Here is a 20,527-nt window from a genome sequence, read left to right as displayed (position 1 = left end):
ATTGCTACACATACCACAGCTTGAAAATTTATCAAGAGAAACTATGCTTATCCATCAACTAGCTCAAGAGATATATAGCAAATGCTTTTGCATATAAATGCACATTTACTTTTTGCATACACTCATGCTAGCCTAAAGGTTCTATCTACATGGTAACTTTCTCCAACTAGTGATTTCACACTTTCCAATAGCCTTTCAGTGATCTCTACTAAGTGCACAATGTGCTTACATGACATCATTGTGTCAAATGATTCTACAAGGTGCTATCACTGTTAGGGAAAAATTTCCTAAGAAATGTACACAAATCCCATTGCAAGCTTGTTAAACTTGAAAATCGAGTAATATGGACATCCATTTTTAGAAATTTACACTATTTCAAAAAGTTTTTTTACAAGTTAAAATCCTTCTAGGTTTAACCCTAATAGGAAATCCTCAAAGCTAACCAGCTATGTGATAGACACCACTTGCCAAATAGTTGATGCTATGCAGAAAAAGATGAAGTCTATTAAAGACACTGATGCAAAAAGGTGACCACTTTTATTGTGCATGCATAGGTGCAGGCATGGGCATGGGCATGTGCATGTGCATTGATTTCTTGTTGAATTAATAAGTGATTTCATTGAATGAGAATGTTTACATCAGTACAAGATTACAAGGAATACAGAAATTCACCCGAATGTTCTTTCTTTTTCAGGGTGCAAATCATAGACGAATTGCCCTGATAGCAGATACTGAAGCCATAAAAGGACAAAGAAATTCAACTAATGTTTGGTAACAATCTTTACTGCAACAGAATCAGTAAAATTTTTGCATGGATAGGATGAAGTGTCCCATGGGAAACTGCCAGAGTAACAAAGGAATCTTGCATGTTATTGGACTAGTCATGCTTGGCAAACTTCATTCTTCCAGCAAGATTGTAGAATCCAAGGCCACTTACAAGCACAGCAGTACCAAGCAAAAACTGAGGTGGCAAGGGAGCTGGTGTACCAACATATGGGAGAGGAAGGGTGAACATGTAAATAGAAAGCGGCACTACAAACAACATTACAACCACCAAATCATGTTTTTTATAGAATAACCGGTGAATATTACCACTTATTCAGTAATGTATCAGGTTGCATGCTTATCTGTGAGGTACCTGCAATTGTTGTACACAGAGAAGAGACAACAGCTGATGACATTTTCAGAAGAGTCAGGAGGGAGATGTTGAAGGCCAGGTTGACAGTTATGTAGCTGAAGGTCAACAGTGTAGCCCCATTGCACACTACAGCCATGAAACCCCATCATTGGACAAAGTGACAATGCAGTCAATACAGATGACAAAAGACAACCAACTCCAAAAGGTATGAGACCTCTACTACACGATACACCTAAGGAATGACAAAAGGCACAAATATCTCAGATAAAAAATAAGAGACTTCTATTTCATGCTTTACCTAGACTCTTGGAGCCAACATTGAACAAGCAACCAGCTCCATCTCTCACATAGGCTGGAAGTTGGCTAAATGGAATTCCACGCAGCTGAGAAAGGAGTGGCAGCAGTACGAAAACAAAAATTGCCTGCAATTGTTGTTATAGAGAAACACAAATTGATTAATAGGGAGCTCAATAAGAGAATGGACATCAGAAGGCATAATGCTCAAACCACTAACTTGGAAACCAGATCCAAAGGAGTTGACAACGAAGATATCCACTGAACCACCCTAAAAAAAGTAGAGCAAGGATGCCAGATTAGACATTTGAACATAGCAAATGTTCTAATTAAAAGGAGAGAAGTGGGTAGCGACTAACGAATTTTTGGAGGATTAAAACTTAACATATTTCTATTTTCTTACAAAATTCCATAGAGATCACCAAGCCTCAAGGCCAATCTTGTGACATGTTTGAACCAAATGTTCACATCAACTAGGAGAACATATACTGGGTGGGGAGACGGGGGATGTGCAACTTAGGCAAGACATATGCCTTTTTATTGGCTGTTTTACCCTAATTTATAGTACTTACAATGCATCCAGACATTATGCAAACAGAGCCATATCCCTGTTTCTGCACTTAGTGAAACACTACAATGCAATGCTACACCCTACCTGGGAAATGATTGTTGAAAATATTGCAGTCCTGCACATGTATTACTATGGTCCAAAATCATAAGGACAAGTAGTGAATGGTAGGCATGGAAAAGAGCATGAGAACCATCTCTAAAGTGGTGGAAAAGGGGAGATGTACCCAATGTGACACAAGCAACTGCACCCATGTGAGGTTGGATCCATGTGACTATGACATCACTGATGATGTAATCAATAAGTTGTGTATGCCTATATACGAGGAGCACTTCTCGCAATAAAACAAGCTCTTGTGAAGAACTATAACTCAACATGCCCTTATATACCGTGTTCCAGCAATCATGGCCTAAAGATTGTGATGCTGTACCCTACTTTTAGCTATCAGGAGGAGGTTGTATTTTCTATTTTATATGAACATTAACCATTTTCTGCCAGCTACTAAGTTACAATGTGCTGGGCTTACCAATGCCATTTGTTGCATGTGCTAGTGCTTTGGGGTTGTGGTCTGGTTTCTGTTTCTTTTCAGCATCACAGTGGCTTCTAGTTCAAGTTGAAAATAGATGCCTCTGTGAAGTTGCCTCCAGAATAGGCTGCATCAAAGTACTGAATATAAAAGTGCTTCACCTATCTTGTGCACCACTGAAAGACTCAAACTTCACACTTTTGCCACCTTCATCATAGTCCTTTGGTAGTCCTATGGGGTCAAATTATCATAAATAGGCTGCTGCAAAAAGGGTACATTATTTACATGAAAACCAGTACTACCATATGCACTTACATGACCAACACCAAATCCTTGTGCTCCAATAATCCTTGGGGTTGCAAATACATGTCCATATGGCCACATTGGGTGTTGTGAGCCATGCATTGGCTACTGCATACCATAGGGATTTGTGCCATACATTCCGATATGCAATGCCTATCAAACCATAGCATGAAAAATGCTACCTCCACTAAAGTATCCTTGCTGCCCCATACTTCCATTTGCATGAATACCTTGTTGTCCATACTCCCATGGATTGGCACCACCAATTTGGCTATGCATTTACACTAGTTGTTCCACGGGTACCAACTATTTATGCTCATCAAGCTTTTTGGGTTCTTCCAAAGAAAGCTTAGGCATCTCCTTTGGTTCTTCCGGCAGTCCCAAAGCTTTAGAAGAGGTATTTTTCTCTTTGCCTTTGCCGTGTCCTTCCTTGGAGTGTTCAAGAATCAAGTAAATTGGGAAACCTTTGCCGATTCAGTAAAGAGTTTTGCTGCTATTCGCATAATAGAAGTGCCAACGTTTAGGTCATTTTCTACATTTTCAACTTGCTATCCATGCTAAGAACCATGTCCAACATCAGTCATTGCATTTCTCCCTTCACCATGTGAATGACCAAGGATTGATGTATCCTCTCCACTTGATCCCATATCACCGTGTGAAGACATGCTTGCTATAATTCATGGCTGAGAACAATTTCAATAAGATTGCAATATTCCCAAGTTGCAATCAAGTGCCATGGGCCACCAATTCAAAGGATTTGATGGTATCCCAACAATGGAACCATGCAACCAGCCTTCCTTCAATGGATGGGTGGTAATTCCCTGATTACAACTTACTTACAGCACTAAGCATTTATTGCAAAACTGAAACTACAAATTTACCTACTAATCTTTGGACAATGGACACGTGGTTGGCCCCAAAACTAGCACCCCTATTGGTATTTCTTTAGCTTTATTGAAGTAGAAGTTGATTTACAATGGGATTCTCCCAGTCCCCCTTGCTATCTACAGTGACCAGCAAGTCTTCAATATGATTTGCCCCTTGATTCGAGCAATCAATTGGCCTTCACCCACTTCGATAAGAGTGGAAATGTCCCAAATTTGATGATTGGCTGGTCCTCCACCTAATTTCAACTGAAAATCACCTTCGACCCTAAACAATTCAAGTCTTGGAGTCTTCGATGTCTCCCACACTTCCCGAGGCAATTGCTAAACCCTAATTTCTGCTGTAAATTAGGATTTACAATAGAGAAAACTGAAATTTCTCAAACTCCAATGGTCCAAATGCTGAGATCTTTGAAGCAAGGCTGTGAAATGGCTAGGAAGTTAGAGAATGCTGAGGAGAGAGAAAATTTAGAGTTCTATCATAAGAAATGACTGAAAATCAGTCAAATGCAGCTGCTGCCCTGTCCCAACAGCAATAAATGCTGTCACCTGCACCTGAAGACCTAGAATCTTCTAATGCCTTCAGCCTAAGGCTGTCGCCCAACTGCCTAGGATATCATGCACCTACCGGCTGCTCCAAATCTATGAACGCTTGCTGGTAATGGCTGAAACTCAGCTCACAATGGCTATTCCAGCTCCTCACAATGTGTTTCCGGCGAGAATGAATGATTCTCTCTCTCTCTAAGCCTTCGTTTTTGCTCTCCCAACCTTCCCCACATTTTTCCCAAACTTCCTTTAGAAAATTTAACAAGTGGCAGCCTTTCCAAATAAATTTCTAGCATTGTCTACATTATTATATCAATTTCCAGTCCAAATTTACTGAAAATTAATATAATAATTATTTCAATGCCCAAAAAAATAGTTTGACCAGCCAGTAATTAAATTGGCTAGGCACTTCATCTCCGGGCTATCCCTGTGCCATTTTTGACCATCAAATCAGTGTTAAGTACCATTGAATGCCACATCTCTAGTTTCACCAATTGACACTAATGGACAAATAAATGACTTAGGCCAATAACTGGCACCAGATACCACCCAGTATTTGTGCTCCATAACTAATTACAACATTTGCCTTTGACATCCGCTAATTCCCTTGGGTCTCGGCTCATTAATTTGCACTAACCTCAATAACACCCCACATGTGCAACATTTACTTAAACATGTGATTAAAAATTAATCCACATGTTAAGTGAGGCTTGCAAAAATGCATGTTCTTATGACATCCTACATCCATTCTTTCTAACAGTCAAAGTGTTATTGCAATAGCACGATATCCTGTGCTTCATGCTCACACGAAACACATTGAGGTGCATTACCATTACGTCAGAGAGAGATGCTATGCAGGAGAGATCAGCTTGATATATGTACCTACACAGGAAAATATTGCAAACATTTTCACCAAGGCACTACCGTGCGAGGTGTTTGAGGCTTTTTGAAAGTCCTTAAACTTATTACCCTTTAGTGATTGATCATCCTTGTACTTCGCCACATTGGCACTGCATGCGAGAGTTAAAATTTGTCAATCTTGGGAAGTGCCCATATAATTCGTATGGTAATCAATGTCACTTTAGTGCATGTGTGTGTACCTAGTGTCTTGACATTAAAGTAGTGACACTACGGACTAGAGTTAGTTAACTTAACTCTAATCAATTGGTGGAGGGCTGGTTAGGTCACCCCTTAACCTAACTTAGGTTACACCTTCACTCTTATCTTTTCAGTTCAGCAACTATACTCTACTCTCTTACTTCAACTCACTCAATGTCACTGTCTCATTTCTCCCTCCTCCATAGCTAGTGCATTTTTCTTACAATTAGCTCAAAGTCAAATGTTACAATCAATCACACATGGCGCCATCTTATTCATCCATTCACTAATCCTACCATTAGCTTCATCTAAGCATTCCCTTTTTTCTATTGGGAATAAAGACTCACCGTGCCTTTTGCGGTGTTCAAGTGTGCACATACCCTTACACTTGTACTTTATATATATTATCAAAACCTAAAGTGGTACGTCTTGTCATTGTACCAAACACTTTGTGTGTCGTGCTCTAACTCTTTCTGCTCACTCTCCCTACTCTGAACTTTGCATTCAAATTGATATGCACTCTATCTCGATCCCTGCACATTGACATCAAACTGGTATCAAAGTGGGCAAGAGGCAACTCAGGAGTGCACGAGTCCCAAGACAGTGAACAAACGAGCAGGTCGGGCAGGTCAACATGTCCAAGCAAACTCAACTAGTGAGCAACACACAGGCTGCAAAGACAAGGGCCAAGCACAATCAGCAAACGACAAGGAGCTGCAACAGGTCTATTATGGCAGTCAACACGTGACGAATTAGGCAAGTGGCAACCAAACGTGGCACAAGCGACGGGCGTGCAGGTCCAACGGGCGACAAGCGCATAGGTCCAGAGGGCAACTAGCACAAGTCCAGAGGGTGACAAGGCCACGAATCGGCCCAAGAGGAGATCATGCCTGAAAAACGTCTTGACATGCCTGATTTTTTTTCCCGTTTTTTTTTTTTAAATATCTTGCAATCCTTTTTCTCCTCCCCCTACCAGGTGTTTGTGTGCACAAGCATAGTATGCTATCTTGGCCTAAAAATTTGGGGCTTTCCCGGATTTGGAAACTATGATGCAGAACAAGACAATCTGGCATTGCAAAATCAGTGCACATTTGCCCAGGACCTTTTGGGGCTTTTCATATTTTAGTGAAATTTCTTTAATTTCATTGAAATTTGTGCACACTGGACCCAAGAAAATTTGGGCTTTTGCAAAATTTCTTCAATTTGTGCAACAATCGCCTAGTATATACACTTGGGTACATGTATTCCTGCAATTTGAACAGATTTCCTTTTGAAAATTTGGGACTTTTGACCAAAATTGTCAAATTGTGCCCGTGAATGCTTTTGGAACAGAAATTGCAATCAAATTTTGGGATTTCGCATGTAATTGGTGCCTTGGTCTCTGAATGTGGTTGTAATTGTTGTGGAGTGCAGTTTGAGTAACTCAAATGCTCAGTTGTTATATTCTAATGTGGAGAGTTCTTTGTTGATGAAAGAACTCAATGGAAAAAATAATTCAGCGAACAAGTCTTCTAATGCATTGCACACTAGGGGCAGACTTCAACAAAAGGACAGTTCTGAAAATAAAGTACGCAGCAAGACTTGTGGCAAATGTGGAGTGTCATCATTGTGGCAAGAAAGGGCACTACAAATGGGACTATTTTCAATTAAAGAAAGAGAAAGGCAAAAACAAAAACATTAAAGACAATATTGTTGAGAAAAAGGATAGCCAGCCTACAAAGAAAAGCAGTATGAAGATAGAAGAGGTAAATGTAGTCACTCATGAGAATGATAGTGATGGTGATGTACTTCTTGCTTCTTCTTTGAGTGCACATGCATTGATTGCAGATTCTCAAGATGACATGCACACTTGGATACTTGATTCAGGTGCATCTTTTCATGTTACACTACATCATGAGTGGTTTTTTTGCTACAATAGTGGTGCACGTTGTCGTGATGCTGTGCAGACACAGTGTGAAAAAGCATGGAATGCATCATCATCCGACTTCTTATTAATTAAGAGAGTCAATGTGATCTGAGTCATTAGTATTAGTGTGAGTTGCATGGATTATCCAAAAATACTATATTTTTGGATAATTTTAGCCTATTTTTATATTATTTATTGTTTAAAATTTTTGAAAAAGTTAAAAAAGTTTCTAGATTAGGATGGCATGCAAAAAGCAAGTTGCTTTTTCAGCCAGTTATAGGATTTTCATAAAAAAGACAGATTGACGAAATCGTGCGCGTCGCGATCGCTGTAAACAAGCTGAAAACTGCAATTTGAACTAAAAGAAGAAGAAGGAGTGATCAGGGAGATCCGTGACTAGGTGTCCTGGTCTTTTACCCCCCTTTCGGAGCCAATGGAGCCATCAGATTTGGGTTCCGAGCAGCAAAGAAGGAGCTATAATTTCGATGCACGTTTTGTTCTACGAAGAAGCTCCAAGAGATCCAATGCCTGGAGATTGCTTCTGAGTAGTGCAAAGATTCCAAGTTCTTTCAATACATATTGATTCAATTCATTGTGCTTTGTCTTTGTCGTGTTTACCTCTTGTCTATTCTCTTTCTTCTCTTCCATCTCCTATCTCTACTTCCTTCTACTTCTAATCCCCGATGGATTCGACCTTTCGACAAAAACCCCTCCGACAATGTGATGTTGTCCACTTGGGGAATAACTATGCACGTAAAATTGCAAGCATTGGCAATGTGAAATTGGAATTTCAACATAGCTCCGTGTTTGTTTTGCATAATATGAGACATGTACCTCAGCTCAAAAAGAGCTTGATAAGCACAAAGCAGCTGGATGATGAAGGCTATCACACCACATTTGGGGATAGCGAATGGAAATTTTATAAGGGCTCTCGCATTGTTGCCTAGGGCTCCAAAAGTAATACTTTGTATCCTTTGCATATATCTAGTGTTCATGACCATGTAGTCGCCATAACCAAGCAACCAAGCGTTTCTTTGTGACATAGCTGATTGGGACACATAAGTCAAACTGGAATGAAAGTGCTTTCTCACTTGGATTATTTGCCATCTTTGAGATATGCTGATTTTGAACAGTGTGACCATTGTATTTATGGTAAGCATGCTCAAACGTCACATAAAAAATCTATTTCTCTGAAGTCTTCACCCTTAGAGTTGGTACATTTAGATGTATGTCAAATGCCATGGTTATCTCTAGGGGGAGAAAAGTATTTCATTACCTTTGTTGATGATGCCACACGCAAAGTATGAGTTTATTCAATCCGTCATATAGACAAGGCCTTGGATAAATTTAAAAAATTCCTAGCACTTATTGAAAATCAAACCAATAAGACATTAAAGTGTCTTTGCTCTGACAATGGTGGGGAATATATGTCCAAAGCCTTTTAGGACTTTTGTGACAGCAAAGGGATTAAAAGGGAGCTCACTGCCCCTCACAATCCACCCCAAAATGGTATCACAGAGTGTATAAACAAGAGCATCCAAGACAAGGTCCGTACAATGCTATCACATGCTACTTTACCTCATGGATTGTGGATAGAGGCTATTATGACAGTCGTATACTTGATTAATCGATCACTAAACAAGTCTCTTTTTTTTTCTTTTTTTTTTGGGGGGGGGGAGGGGGGGGGGGGGGGGGGAGGGAAGTCCCTCAAGAAGCATGGTCAAGCAAGCCACCTTCGTATGCTCACTTGAGAGTGTTTGGCTACGAGGCATTTGTGCACATTCGCAGGTAAGAACGCAGTAAACTTGAGCCAGAGTCCTGTAAATGTATTTTTCTAGGATATGGTGATGAAGGTGAAATAGGGTATCGATTATGGGATCCGGAGAAAAGAAAAGTAGTATACAACAATGATGTTATCTTCTGGGAAGATCGCATGCACAAACAGCCCGAAAAAACAGAGGAGGTCAAAAGGGTTGTATTCCGAGAGAATGTACCGATTGGACAACAAAGAATGCCCACTAGACAATAGCAAATACCTACCGTAAATGTCCCTGAAAATGTAGAGAATAATGCTGAAAATGATTAGCAAGATATTGCCCATGATGAACTACAAATTCAGCAAGAACAGATGCCTTTGGAACAACCAAAACCAGCTGTACAGCATGCTGAACCTGCAGAACAACAAGCTGTTAATGCAGATTTGCAAATTGAACAACCAGCAAATCTTGACCATCGGGTCTATAAGTCAACCAAAGTGCAAAGACAGCCAGACTAGTTTGTTCCTGGTGTCAATTATGTGGTTGATTATGTCATGTTGACCAATTGTAGTGAGCCGTCATGCTTCCAGGAAAGCAATGGACAAAAAAGACAGCAAGAAATGGCATAAGGCTATGATGTCAGAGATGGAATCTCTCATGCAAAATGGCACTTGGGATTTGGTGCATTTGCCTAAAGGGCAGAAAGTGCTACCATGCAAATGGGTTTACAAAATGAAAGTCGCTTCTAGTTCTTTGCCAAAGTACAAAGCACGACTAGTTGCTAAAGGATACAAGTAAGAACATGAAATTGATTTTGATGAAATATTTTCTCCTATAGTTAAAATGACTACTTTGTAAACCATCTTGGGCTTGGTTACATCTGAAGATATAAAACTCGTACAGATGGATATCAAGACAGCCTTCTTACATAGGGATCCGCAATAGCCTGAGGGTTTTGTTGCAAAGGGGAAAGAGCACATGGTATGTAAACTCAACAAGAGTTTGTATAGGCTGAAGCACGCACCACGAGAATGGTATCATAAATTTGATACATTTATGCAATCTCAAGGATTCCATCACTCTCAAGTTGATCACTGCTTATACACAAAGGAGGCAGCAAATGGCAGCCTTATTCTCTTGGTTTTGTATGTGGATGACATGCTAATTGCAAGCAGGGATGTTCGTGCCTTGGACTCCCTAAACCCGAGCTTACACAACAGCTTTAATATGAAGGATCTTGGTGAGGCTAATCATATTCTTGGTATGTATATACTCAGGGACAGATCGAAAGGTCTTCTCTATCTGTCACAATAAGAGTATGTTACTAAGGTTTTGTAGCATTTCAATATGGAGGGAGGAAAAGCCATTGGTATACCATTGCCTCCATATGTGAAACTTAGTGCAGATGACAGCCCTACATCTAATGATGGAAAGGCTGAGATGGCCAAGATTCCTTATCCTTCAACTGTTGGTACCTTAATGTATGCTATGGTTGCTACACGTCCTAACATTGCATTTATGGTGGGAGTGGTTAGCAAGTACAAGGCATACCTTGGCAAAAAACATTGGGAAGCAGTGAAAGGTATCATGAGATACCTTAAGGACACAAGGGATTTGTGTATCTGCTTTGAGAAGCAAAAGTCATCTGTTGTTGGCTTCACAAATGTAGACTATGCTAGTCATCCTGATTGCGCGAAGTCTACCTCAGGATATGTGTTCACGTTCATAGGGGGAGCAATCTCTTGGATATCCAAGCTGCAAATTTGTGTTGCATTGTCTACTATAGAAGGTTTCTATCCTTCATTGTAACAGTCAGAGTGCTATCATGCTAGCAAGAAATCCTGTCTTTCACGCAAAGACAGCACATACAAGTGAAGTATCATTTTATCAAGAATGTACTTGATAGCAAGAGCATTGAGCTTGTCAAGGTACATACAAATGATAATCCTGCAAACCTTCTTACGAAGGGTCTTCCAACAAAGCAGTTTGCTCATTGCCTCCAGATGATGGGTGTTGGATAATATATGTGTATTTCAGCTTTATACATACATAGACTTAGTTGATTCTTTCCTCTACCTTTAGGCACATTGCCTTTAGGTGAGAGGCTATTAGGAATAAAGGCTCGCCGTGCCTTTTGCAGTGTTCGGGTGTGCATGCACCCTTACACTTGTACTTTATATATATTATCAAAACCTAAAGTGGTATATATTGTCATTGTACCAAACACTTTGTGTGTCGAGCTCTAACTCTTTCTGCTCACTCTCCCTACTCTGAACTTTGCATTCAAACTAATCTGCGCTATCTCGATCCTTGCACATCGACATCATTTTCAGACATTTTTTGCCCTAATGGCACTGTGAAACATATTTAGGGAAGTGAAGGAGATACTCCTAGTGTCATAATCTCAAAGGTACCACATAAAGTAATGAGCCCCTCTCTATCTTCTTCTTTGGCTCTCAAGAGAAGCAAACCAGCTTGTTGAAGAGATGGAGACTTGGATGCTACCCAGAGACTGAAGGTTCATAGTGCACTCCATTTCAGCATAACAATAGTTCCTCCTCTCCTCTTTAAAAGTGGCTTGCCTCAAGAATGCACCAATCTTGATAGCTTGCGCACATGACTCTATGAAGCATTTTTATCTATACACTTTGAATGGACATCATCAAGTCCAATGAATCAACAGCATGCAGCAAAAAAGATTTGAAGGAGCACAAGAGGAAGAACTTAGGTAGCGTGCATGTCAATCGAGGTGTTTTCGGCAATGCAGTGCAGAGTTGAGCTGCATTTGCTACTGCTAGACATCTTCAGAGATTGCCTTGCTACAATTTGGGATCTATCAAAGTATGACACACTCTCCAACTCATACTCTCTTCCCTGGTCCTCGAGACATGGAAGTTCGAGGCTCAGTATTCCTTCACTGCATATTGTGTTTATTGCATATGCATTGTATTTATTCAGATTTATTCTTTCAGTTTCTTATTCACTATGTTTATTGTCTCTCAGTTACCCTAACCCCAACTACGTTCTTTTATCAGTTTGTGCTATCGTCATACGATTGTGCTTGAGTTTCTGTGTTAGGGTATTTCTCCACACCACGTTGTTTCCTCTGGCAGGTGCTTATAGTCCTTATTAATGCATGTAGACTAGTGACACCACATTGTCATTAGCTACTCTTCTTCTTGTTTTGCTGATTGTATAGTGATCCTGCTAAGTAATCCAATGAATCATTGCTCAACAAAGAAGTGGACAAAGTTTGAAAACATAATCCCAAATACCTGCAAATGTTTTGAAGCATTCCTAAATATAAACTCCTGTGAAACACGAATTCATAGATCAGTATTTTAAATGTCAAATATAACAGTATTAGAATAAAATAGCAAAGTATCCAAGTATCCATGACTAACCTTGATTATGCTTGCACTAGCTTGGAAAGCAGCAGATATAACCATCAAGAAAGGCCAAAAAACGCCTGTTTGATCTGGAGAAAAAGTCAAACCACTTCCAGTACTGTGCAGTTGCAATATGGAAGCAATTTAACTTCTTGATCTGAGTTGTTTGATATGAGAAACTTTCCGGCCCATTTTCAGTCCTACAATTTTGCCGGTAAAGAGTCTATGCAGATCATTTTTGTTCAGGACTATAGAAAGAAGAACACACATTACATGAAAATATATGTTACTCTTTTTTTCTTTTACCTATTCAAAATGGTGACATCACCTAGCTGCTGGAAGGTGGGATTGTGAATGTGAATAAGGTTTCTAGGCCTGGAAATATCCCTTGGGACACTTTGCCCGAGGAGATACATTAATAGAATTTTCTTTCCTCTGGAAAGAAAGAATCCTGGAAATATCCAGCTAATCCTTCCTTGCTTTGTGAACAGTGTGGACAAGAAACAATTGTTCAGAAAGACTAGTTGCAGAATGTTTTTTACTGGTATCGAACATGGAAATATTTTTCAAATGTTTTGGTTGTATAATTTAGTGATGAATAAATTGGATGTTGCTACAGTGTTCCATAAATGCTACTTCCTGCAAGATATCAACATACATAACTACGGGAGTGGCAGGCAAGAAAAAATATGCAAGTGGACAGATAGAAGAGATGGAAGGACTCCACAGCAGCATGCTGAAGTGTACAGGCTTGGTGCAAGATGGCTGGGTGCAGTGTCAATTTTGATTGGAAAAGATGACAAAAAAGCTAGGCAGTAATTGAGCTGAGTTGTGTAATCCAGCAAGGTCAACAGATATTCTTTCCAATCTCTTCAACAAAATCTTCTGCCTTTATCCACAACTGCTTGCTTGATGCTGTATCTTCTTTTACAAGGAGATGATAACTTTAAAACTCTTACTGGAATCTGAATAAAAACCCCTTTGAATACAGAACTAAAAATTTAACAGTGTGAAGCAAGATCGTGTTCTTCACCTTGTAAGTGCGAGCACAACTCCAGCAAGTACCATGATACAGCCAATAATTTGGCTGAAAGAATAACGCTTCTTTAGAAAGATTGTGGAAAGAGCAAGTTGCCATACTAGAAATGTCTGCATAACAGTCAAAGGATTTGCCTTAACAATCTTTTAGCGGGACTATTATACTGCATAAAAAACAGCATGCAAGAGAACCACAAGCCTTCGTAATACAATGTATATTACATGTCAAAAACATCAGTCCAAAAGCAAGATGATGATTAAAACCTGTATCAATATGGGAATTGCTGCTCCTGGAAGAACCGCTGTATCAACCACATTAATTTGTAAAAACTATTTTAGTTCTTGATGGCACAAGAAGAGCTTCATAAATCTTGGTAATACTTTAAAAACTTACAGAAACATCACAACATCTAAGGTTACCTGCAGCTGCCATGCCAGAGGCAACACCAAGTGCTTCAAGGAGGCCCACTATAATGAAATACGATTTAGGAAGTGTCAACATCTCATCTGTAACTATACCTGCCCGATACCGCAGATAGAGAGTAGAAAAATACACCATAACATATCTGTGTATACACAGTAGACACACGTCAGCAATTTGCGACAATTGCATGAAGCAACTAAGGTACCCAATATTCTTTGAAAATAGAACAAAGTAGAATACTCACAACATAGCCAAAATTCTGTGAGCGTGCAGCGAAAAGGAAAGCATACACGGAAAGGATATTGAAGGAAATGTAGGTGAGAGAAGGAACAAACTGACTAATGGAGGGTAAAAGATACAAGGTTACAATGGTCAGCCCCAAGACGCAGCACTAGTGTCCATGTGGACACCAGGCGGTAGCAGGGGATGAGAGAAGAATGGGGAAGGCTGGCTGATCTAATGATCACAATGGATGAATGAGTGAGGGGGCCAGGCTGCATAGTATGCTAAAACATCATTTAAGATGGCCCAAAATGGGACAGCCATTTTGCCCGAAATGGAAATGCCTAAACTCCATTTCAGCTTGTCCACCTTGTGGCAACACCTTTTTTCTAGGACATTTTTATTTTCATTTTCTCCTCTGCCCATTCACTTGAGCGCTTTTGCTCTGCTCCATCTTGTCAAAAATAGCAGGTATGCTCTGATACCATGTCAAAATAAGCAACAGTGCATAGAAACAGTAGGGTTTGCAGAGTAACTCAGAGTGTGTACAGCAAACACAGAGAGAGAAGAGAAACTCACCAACAAGAACACGATGATGATGCACTGAATCATGCTATGAGAAGAAAAAATGATACACGGAGCCGAAGCTCAAAAGATAGCTGCATTGTCCTGTCTAAATCAAGCAGCAGCACCTGTGGAGAATCTGCATAGTGAATGGAGCGAAACACAGTCCTCCGAGTAGTGGGCTATCAAAGTAATCGCTCAAAGGTGGTGGACAATTGTTGAGGGAGCGAACCACAGTCCTCTCATGCAGTCCAAGGTGTGGAAGATGATCACCCAGCTATCGAGGGAGCCAACCACAGTCCTCTTATGCGGAGGAGTGACCTAGGCAGCAAAACGCAATTCCTAGAGTGTTGGAGCTGTCAAATGCAAGGAGAGTAGTCTAGATGTTGGTGCCAGGTGGATAATGATGAAGCCAGAAGATGGAGGACGAGTTGGGCTGCAAAGACGCACGTCCCAGACAAGTGACGCCAGGTGATGGAGGAGCTAGGCTGCAAAAACGCAAGTCCCAACAGCCCCTATGATAGACGAGTGACACTAGGAGATGGAGGAGGAGCCAAGCTGCAAAAATGCAAGTCCCAACAACCCCTATGATAGACGAATGACACCAGGTGATGGAGGAGAAGCCAAGCTGCAAAAACACAAGTCCCAGCAGCCCCTGTGATAGACAAGTGATGAAATCACTGGTGCTTGATGATGTAGATTGTTTCAAAGGCTAGGATGCTGACACCAAGCTAGAGATGATGATGCCATGCAAGGAGAAGATCTCCACATTGAAAAACACAAGTAAAGGTGGAGCTTGATAGAAAAGGGTACTAACGCCAAGCAGATGATGGTGATACCATGGAAGATGCTCCAAGCGCAAAGCTTGATGCTGAAACAGGGCTCCTAAAGCGAAAGAGGAACAGTAAAGGCAGCCACATGTAATATATATCAAATATTTTTTCCTCTCTCGGCGGCACGTCGTGCTGGAAGGGAGTGAGTATTTAGTAAGGACAGCAAGCTCCTCGTTGGAGCTTGCGTATCCGCAATCAACATGCAGGGCGACACGCCATGGGGGAAGAATTCCTTCCCTCCACCTATAAAACCTTCGCCATGAGAGCAAGGGGGGATGAAGCAAAAGTGGTGGAGAGGTTGAAAGGAGAATCGGAAGGCTAACAGAGGGAGAGAAGAAAGTACACACTGCCGCCGACTGAGGGAACTGCCATTGTACTACCGTCGTGGAGTGGAGGAACGCTACGCCAACTGTCGCCGCCCGAAGCCAGAGTATGCCGCCAGCCGTCGTGGAGGTGTCGAACCCCCCCCCCCCCCCCCCGCCATGTCAGAGAAGCTTCTTAAGGGGGGGCTAATTAAGCCCCCTTTCACCCCCCTCATATTCCTTTTTAACACACACCCCTAAGCCCCTTTTTATCTCCCCTCGTGTCCCCATTTATTTATTTCTCCCCCCCCCCCCCCCCCCCCCCCGGTTTTAAACCCTTAAGCCCCCTTCCCATGGATGGACCCCCCCCCCCCAAAAAAAAAGAACTAAGGCTTAAAAAGCCTTATTACCTTCCCCCCCCCCCCCCCCCCCGTGCTTAAATTTATAAGCCCCCTTCTTGTGTTTTTTTGAAACCCCGTGTTTTACCCCCCTCGTGTCCCCTTTTTTCTTACACACCCTTTTCCCTCCCCCGTGCTATAAGCCTTCACCCTTCACCTTTCCCCTTTCACCCCGGGTTTAAATCCCTAAGCCTTTACTACTCCATGTCCTAAAACATCTCCAAGAATCCCCCTTCCTATACCTTTTACTCCCAAGCCCAAAGATCTCCCAAGGCCCCTTCATATGTTTTTTGAAACCACACTCACACACACCCTTTTCACCGCGTATAAATCCCTATAGGGCCTTTTCTTTTAGGCTTTGTAAACCTTTTCCTCTTCGAAGAAGCTAAGACCTTAAAGGTCTTGTTACCCCTTTCTCATGGTTAATCCCTTAACGATTCCTTGACTCGAAAGAGAGAAGAAGAATATTGAAGCGACCGTGAATTCTGAAAAGGAGTGTAAAGCTGCTTTCACGTTCGAAGGATTACAACTGCGATGCCGCCTAAGAAAGTCCAAGGAGTAGCTGCGGAAGGGTCATCTCCCGGTATCCATGTGGATATCTCACCCCAAAACCAGGTTTTTCCTTCTTAATTTTATATCGGTTTTAATTCAATCATGCAAGATAAATTGTTAGGGATAAGATATATTTTGTCCTAGTTATTTACGATGAAGGAATTTAGTTTAATTGAACATGCAAAATGGATAAAGTATAAACATAGTTTTCCTTCAAATAGCATTATGCACTGAAACGAATTATGAGCAAGATTATTTACCCACTAAAGTAGTATATTTCGGTTAAATCTTGAAGGTATAAAAACTGCATCTTGCACCATTAACCCCTATTCTTTTTACAACGAATCATCATAGAAGGTGAAATTCATGGTAGGTTTCTTACATTGCTTAAACTCTAGGAAGTTATCATTGCTAACTGCATATCTTAGCAAGGAAAAGATTGTTTATTTGGCATGAGTTTTGTTCGCAAGGAAAAAGGAAGATTAATTGAATTTACCTAACCTCAAAGCAATAAAGTTTAGGACTAAAAAATCAATTGTCACATAGATAACAAATCGTGCCAAGGTGATCTCGATATTACCTTCTAAAAGTTAACCGAATTAATATAAACTTAGAAATACCTATGCTGCGAAATATACATTGGGAATGATTTAAAATCCAAGAAACGTTTATACCTTAAATACTTGCCCACCTTTCCTGATTGTAGGGTCAATAAATCGTAAACGTAAAAGAACTAGGGTTTGTCCCTGAGATTCTTAAAGAAAATAATAAAAGGAGACCCTAGGTCTAACAAACGTCAACTTAAAGAAACTGAAACGGATTGTTTCATCGCATATTACGATGCAGGACTTGCGCAGCAAGTACGAAGTCATATGGTCTTGTGATTGATTCACAAGAAGAAAGGTTAAATACCCTCAACAAGGATGGCGGATCCTTATGCAAGTTATCTTGCAAAAGGATGTATTCTTTGATATCCTTCTAAGTAAGGAAGGTTAAAACCCGGAAACTAAAGTATCTAATGAACTTTAGGGTTGACCAAGTTGGGTTAATAGGGTACGCCCTAACCCAGAATATAAAGGATCTTGCTAAGTTGCAAGGTACCCCGGATCGAGTGCTAGATGCATTCAAAAGAAAAGATTCCTTCCTTAGCAGTTTGCCAACAACAAGATCGATTAATGAAAATGTTTGTGCTTGCTAGAGATTTTAGAGCACTGTTTGATTCATGAATTACAAATTAAATGAATATCTATACTTCAGGTTGAAGGCCTGAAGGGAGAGGCAGCTTCAGTTACTCCCGACTGCCTGCCTGACCCTAACCAAGGGGGTTGTTGACCGCCCCGGGAACGTGGACCGAACCCGCCGCGAGAGGTCTCTCCGTTGAGCACTACTTGGAGCAGGAGGATGCATGGGTGCCGGGGGGGCTCTGGCCGTAAATCCCTCGCCTTCCGGGTCCTGCACAAGAGGCTAACGTGACTCGAGATTGGATCTCGAGGCCCGCATACTAGTCTACGGACGGAAGCTTGGAATAGTGATCCCTGTGGATTACTGGATAGCCTTCGGGCGGATTATCGACAAGCCTACAGGCGGAACTTCTTGTATTTCAAAGATAAATATGATGATATGTTAATAAAGAACTTGTTTGATATTGTTTTTCTATGTCACGTAATAAGATTACGTGAAGGAACCAGTGCTTAACGGTTTAATTAAAGAAGCTGATTGTTACATGTCCAACTAACGTGTTAGATAATTACCTAACTAAAACAAACCGAGGAAAGTGTGGAGGATGGGCCATGGGTCCGTCCTACGGTTGGGTGGTCCCGGTTGGCCGGGAACTTTTCTCAAATCTCGAAGAACAGCGGGATGATCGTCAAAGGACACGAACAACAAAAGCGTTGACTTAGAGTTATATCTTAACCGATTTACGCTGTTTTAGGGGAACGGAATGGGACTATGCCTTATGGCAGAGAGGTTGAGCTTTGCATCCCTCTCGTTTCCCATTCTCTTTGAACCAAGTGCAGCGTGAATCCACTTCGGACCTAGCATTTCTGCGTAAAGTAGTTCGCTTGGGTCCGACGCTAGTTGCTGTTAGGAAATGACCAATCAGAAAAACCCAAATTCCGGTCGATCCTAAGTGGGAACGACTAGAATTCTTCCGCTATGTGGCAGACGCGGAAAGCCATAGATCGCAAACCCCGTAACATTCCATGGGAGTGCCGGATGGAGCTTTCTAGACATCATTTCCGATGGACTGCTAAGACGTGTCCTGGATAATACTAGTGGACACGTTACACCACAAGCCACAAACCACACTGTCCTCCTGAAGGCGTATGAGGACAATGAAAGAGGCTAGTGAGAGAAGGAAAAGGTATCTGATGACAGAGGAAGAGGGGTGAAAAATGACTGAAGAGAGTGGTGGGGTGGTGAAAATGAATGAAGTGATTGCCTATTTATAGGCATAAGCTCTCTAGGGTGGCGCACCACTCTATGGGAGCCCATTGATAAAATTGCCAAAATGTGGACACCAACCCTTTTGGTACTATCAATACGAAGCCCTAAATGAATGTGTGAACTAAAGAAGTGGTTTCTCAACACATCTCTCTCATCTACATAACTAGCAACTCTCTCTCCTGCTTTTTTCTTCTTCTCACGCCTTTTTCTTCAACCTTGTGATGACCATGTGTGACGCAAGTTGTAACACATTCAAACTTCATGAATCATGTAAGCTAAAAGATTGAAGATTTGTGTGAAATTTGAGTAAATGTTATCGTGGGCACTAATATATTTACTTAAGTGCCTATGTATGGATTTAATGCTAAAATCCGAAACACCTACCCTTGTTTCCAAAACTAGCTAAAACTCTAAACTCTGCTTTTGCCGTTTCCATTTCTCTTGTTTCTAAAATCTCCCCCCCCCCCCCCCCCCTGTGGGTATATGGTGCCATGCGGTTGATAAATAGGCAAACTAGGGGTACAACTAGTATACAAGTGGCCACGCCCAAAATATGGGTGGCCAAGTCAACCCACTCAATTGACCGAAATGATCATAGTGCCGAAAACAAAATGCTCTTAAGTAGCCTCCATCTAAAGTTTCTAAAACACATAAAATAACATGCAAATAGAACAATAGAGCTCTTAATGTTCTCATCTAACATAGAATGAGGCTCAAAGGCAAGAGATGATTGTGCAATGCACATCTAGTAACACCCCCTCTCAAATTCCAGATGTGGTGGAAGGTCAAAAGAGAGGGAATGGATCCAAGGGTAGCAAGAGGAGCGCCACTACCAATGTAGTCTATCAATGAAGAATGTCAACCGGAGTAAAAAGCCCCATTCCAGATGAAAGCTCAATCCAATAGGAGGCCACCATAAGCTAATGGGAGTGAAGAGGCCTCGACTCGATTAGTCCAAAAAACTCCAATCAAGAATGGGTGAGCCAAGCCTCTAATCCAACAAAGAGACGATAGCTAGGAGCTATCAAAGGCACCATAACCTGCTGAAGAAGAACAATAGGGACCAAGGGCCATGGAATCAACATGCAAGCGGCATGGAATAGTGGCTCAATAATCAAGGAAAAAGGCCGCCACATAAAAGAAAGGCCCATTGAAGACTGCTGAAACTAGCCTTTCATCTCAAATAGGGTGGTAATAACCTAATTAAACAATAATTATAGCAAGTAGACAATTCACATAAACTGAAATGTGCACTTTATTACTTAAATCTTGGACAATGGTGGGTAGTCTGTTGGCCCCAAAACTTGTGCCCCTTGTAGTATTTTTTTATTTTCAAT

The 20,527-nt window shown here is 41.1% G+C and overlaps 1 protein-coding gene across 1 annotated transcript in view; it reads right to left on the bottom strand.

Annotated features, from left to right (window-relative positions):
• Positions 1 to 597: 597 nt before the first annotated feature.
• Positions 598 to 20,527, bottom strand: part of CLT2 (CRT (chloroquine-resistance transporter)-like transporter 2) — a 35,205-nt gene continuing 15,275 nt past the window's right edge. The window contains exons 2-10 of the mRNA XM_087673040.1: positions 13,868 to 14,013; positions 13,712 to 13,749; positions 13,443 to 13,558; positions 12,425 to 12,527; positions 12,296 to 12,331; positions 1,653 to 1,703; positions 1,437 to 1,560; positions 1,139 to 1,264; positions 598 to 1,032 (exon numbers count right to left, since the gene is read on the bottom strand). Coding sequence (XP_087529166.1) covers positions 878 to 1,032; positions 1,139 to 1,264; positions 1,437 to 1,560; positions 1,653 to 1,703; positions 12,296 to 12,331; positions 12,425 to 12,527; positions 13,443 to 13,558; positions 13,712 to 13,749; positions 13,868 to 14,013 — 895 coding nt within the window. The 3' untranslated portion in view covers positions 598 to 877. The remainder of the gene's footprint in view (positions 1,033 to 1,138; positions 1,265 to 1,436; positions 1,561 to 1,652; positions 1,704 to 12,295; positions 12,332 to 12,424; positions 12,528 to 13,442; positions 13,559 to 13,711; positions 13,750 to 13,867; positions 14,014 to 20,527) is intronic.

The sequence above is a fragment of the Lygodium microphyllum genome, chromosome 30, assembly GCF_053477565.2.
Source record: "Lygodium microphyllum isolate KBCC chromosome 30, Lygodium_microphyllum_v1.1.10, whole genome shotgun sequence".
Taxonomy (NCBI): domain Eukaryota; kingdom Viridiplantae; phylum Streptophyta; class Polypodiopsida; order Schizaeales; family Lygodiaceae; genus Lygodium; species Lygodium microphyllum.
Note: the sequence above shows the minus strand (reverse complement) of the source record. Positions and strands in the feature narration are given on the sequence as shown.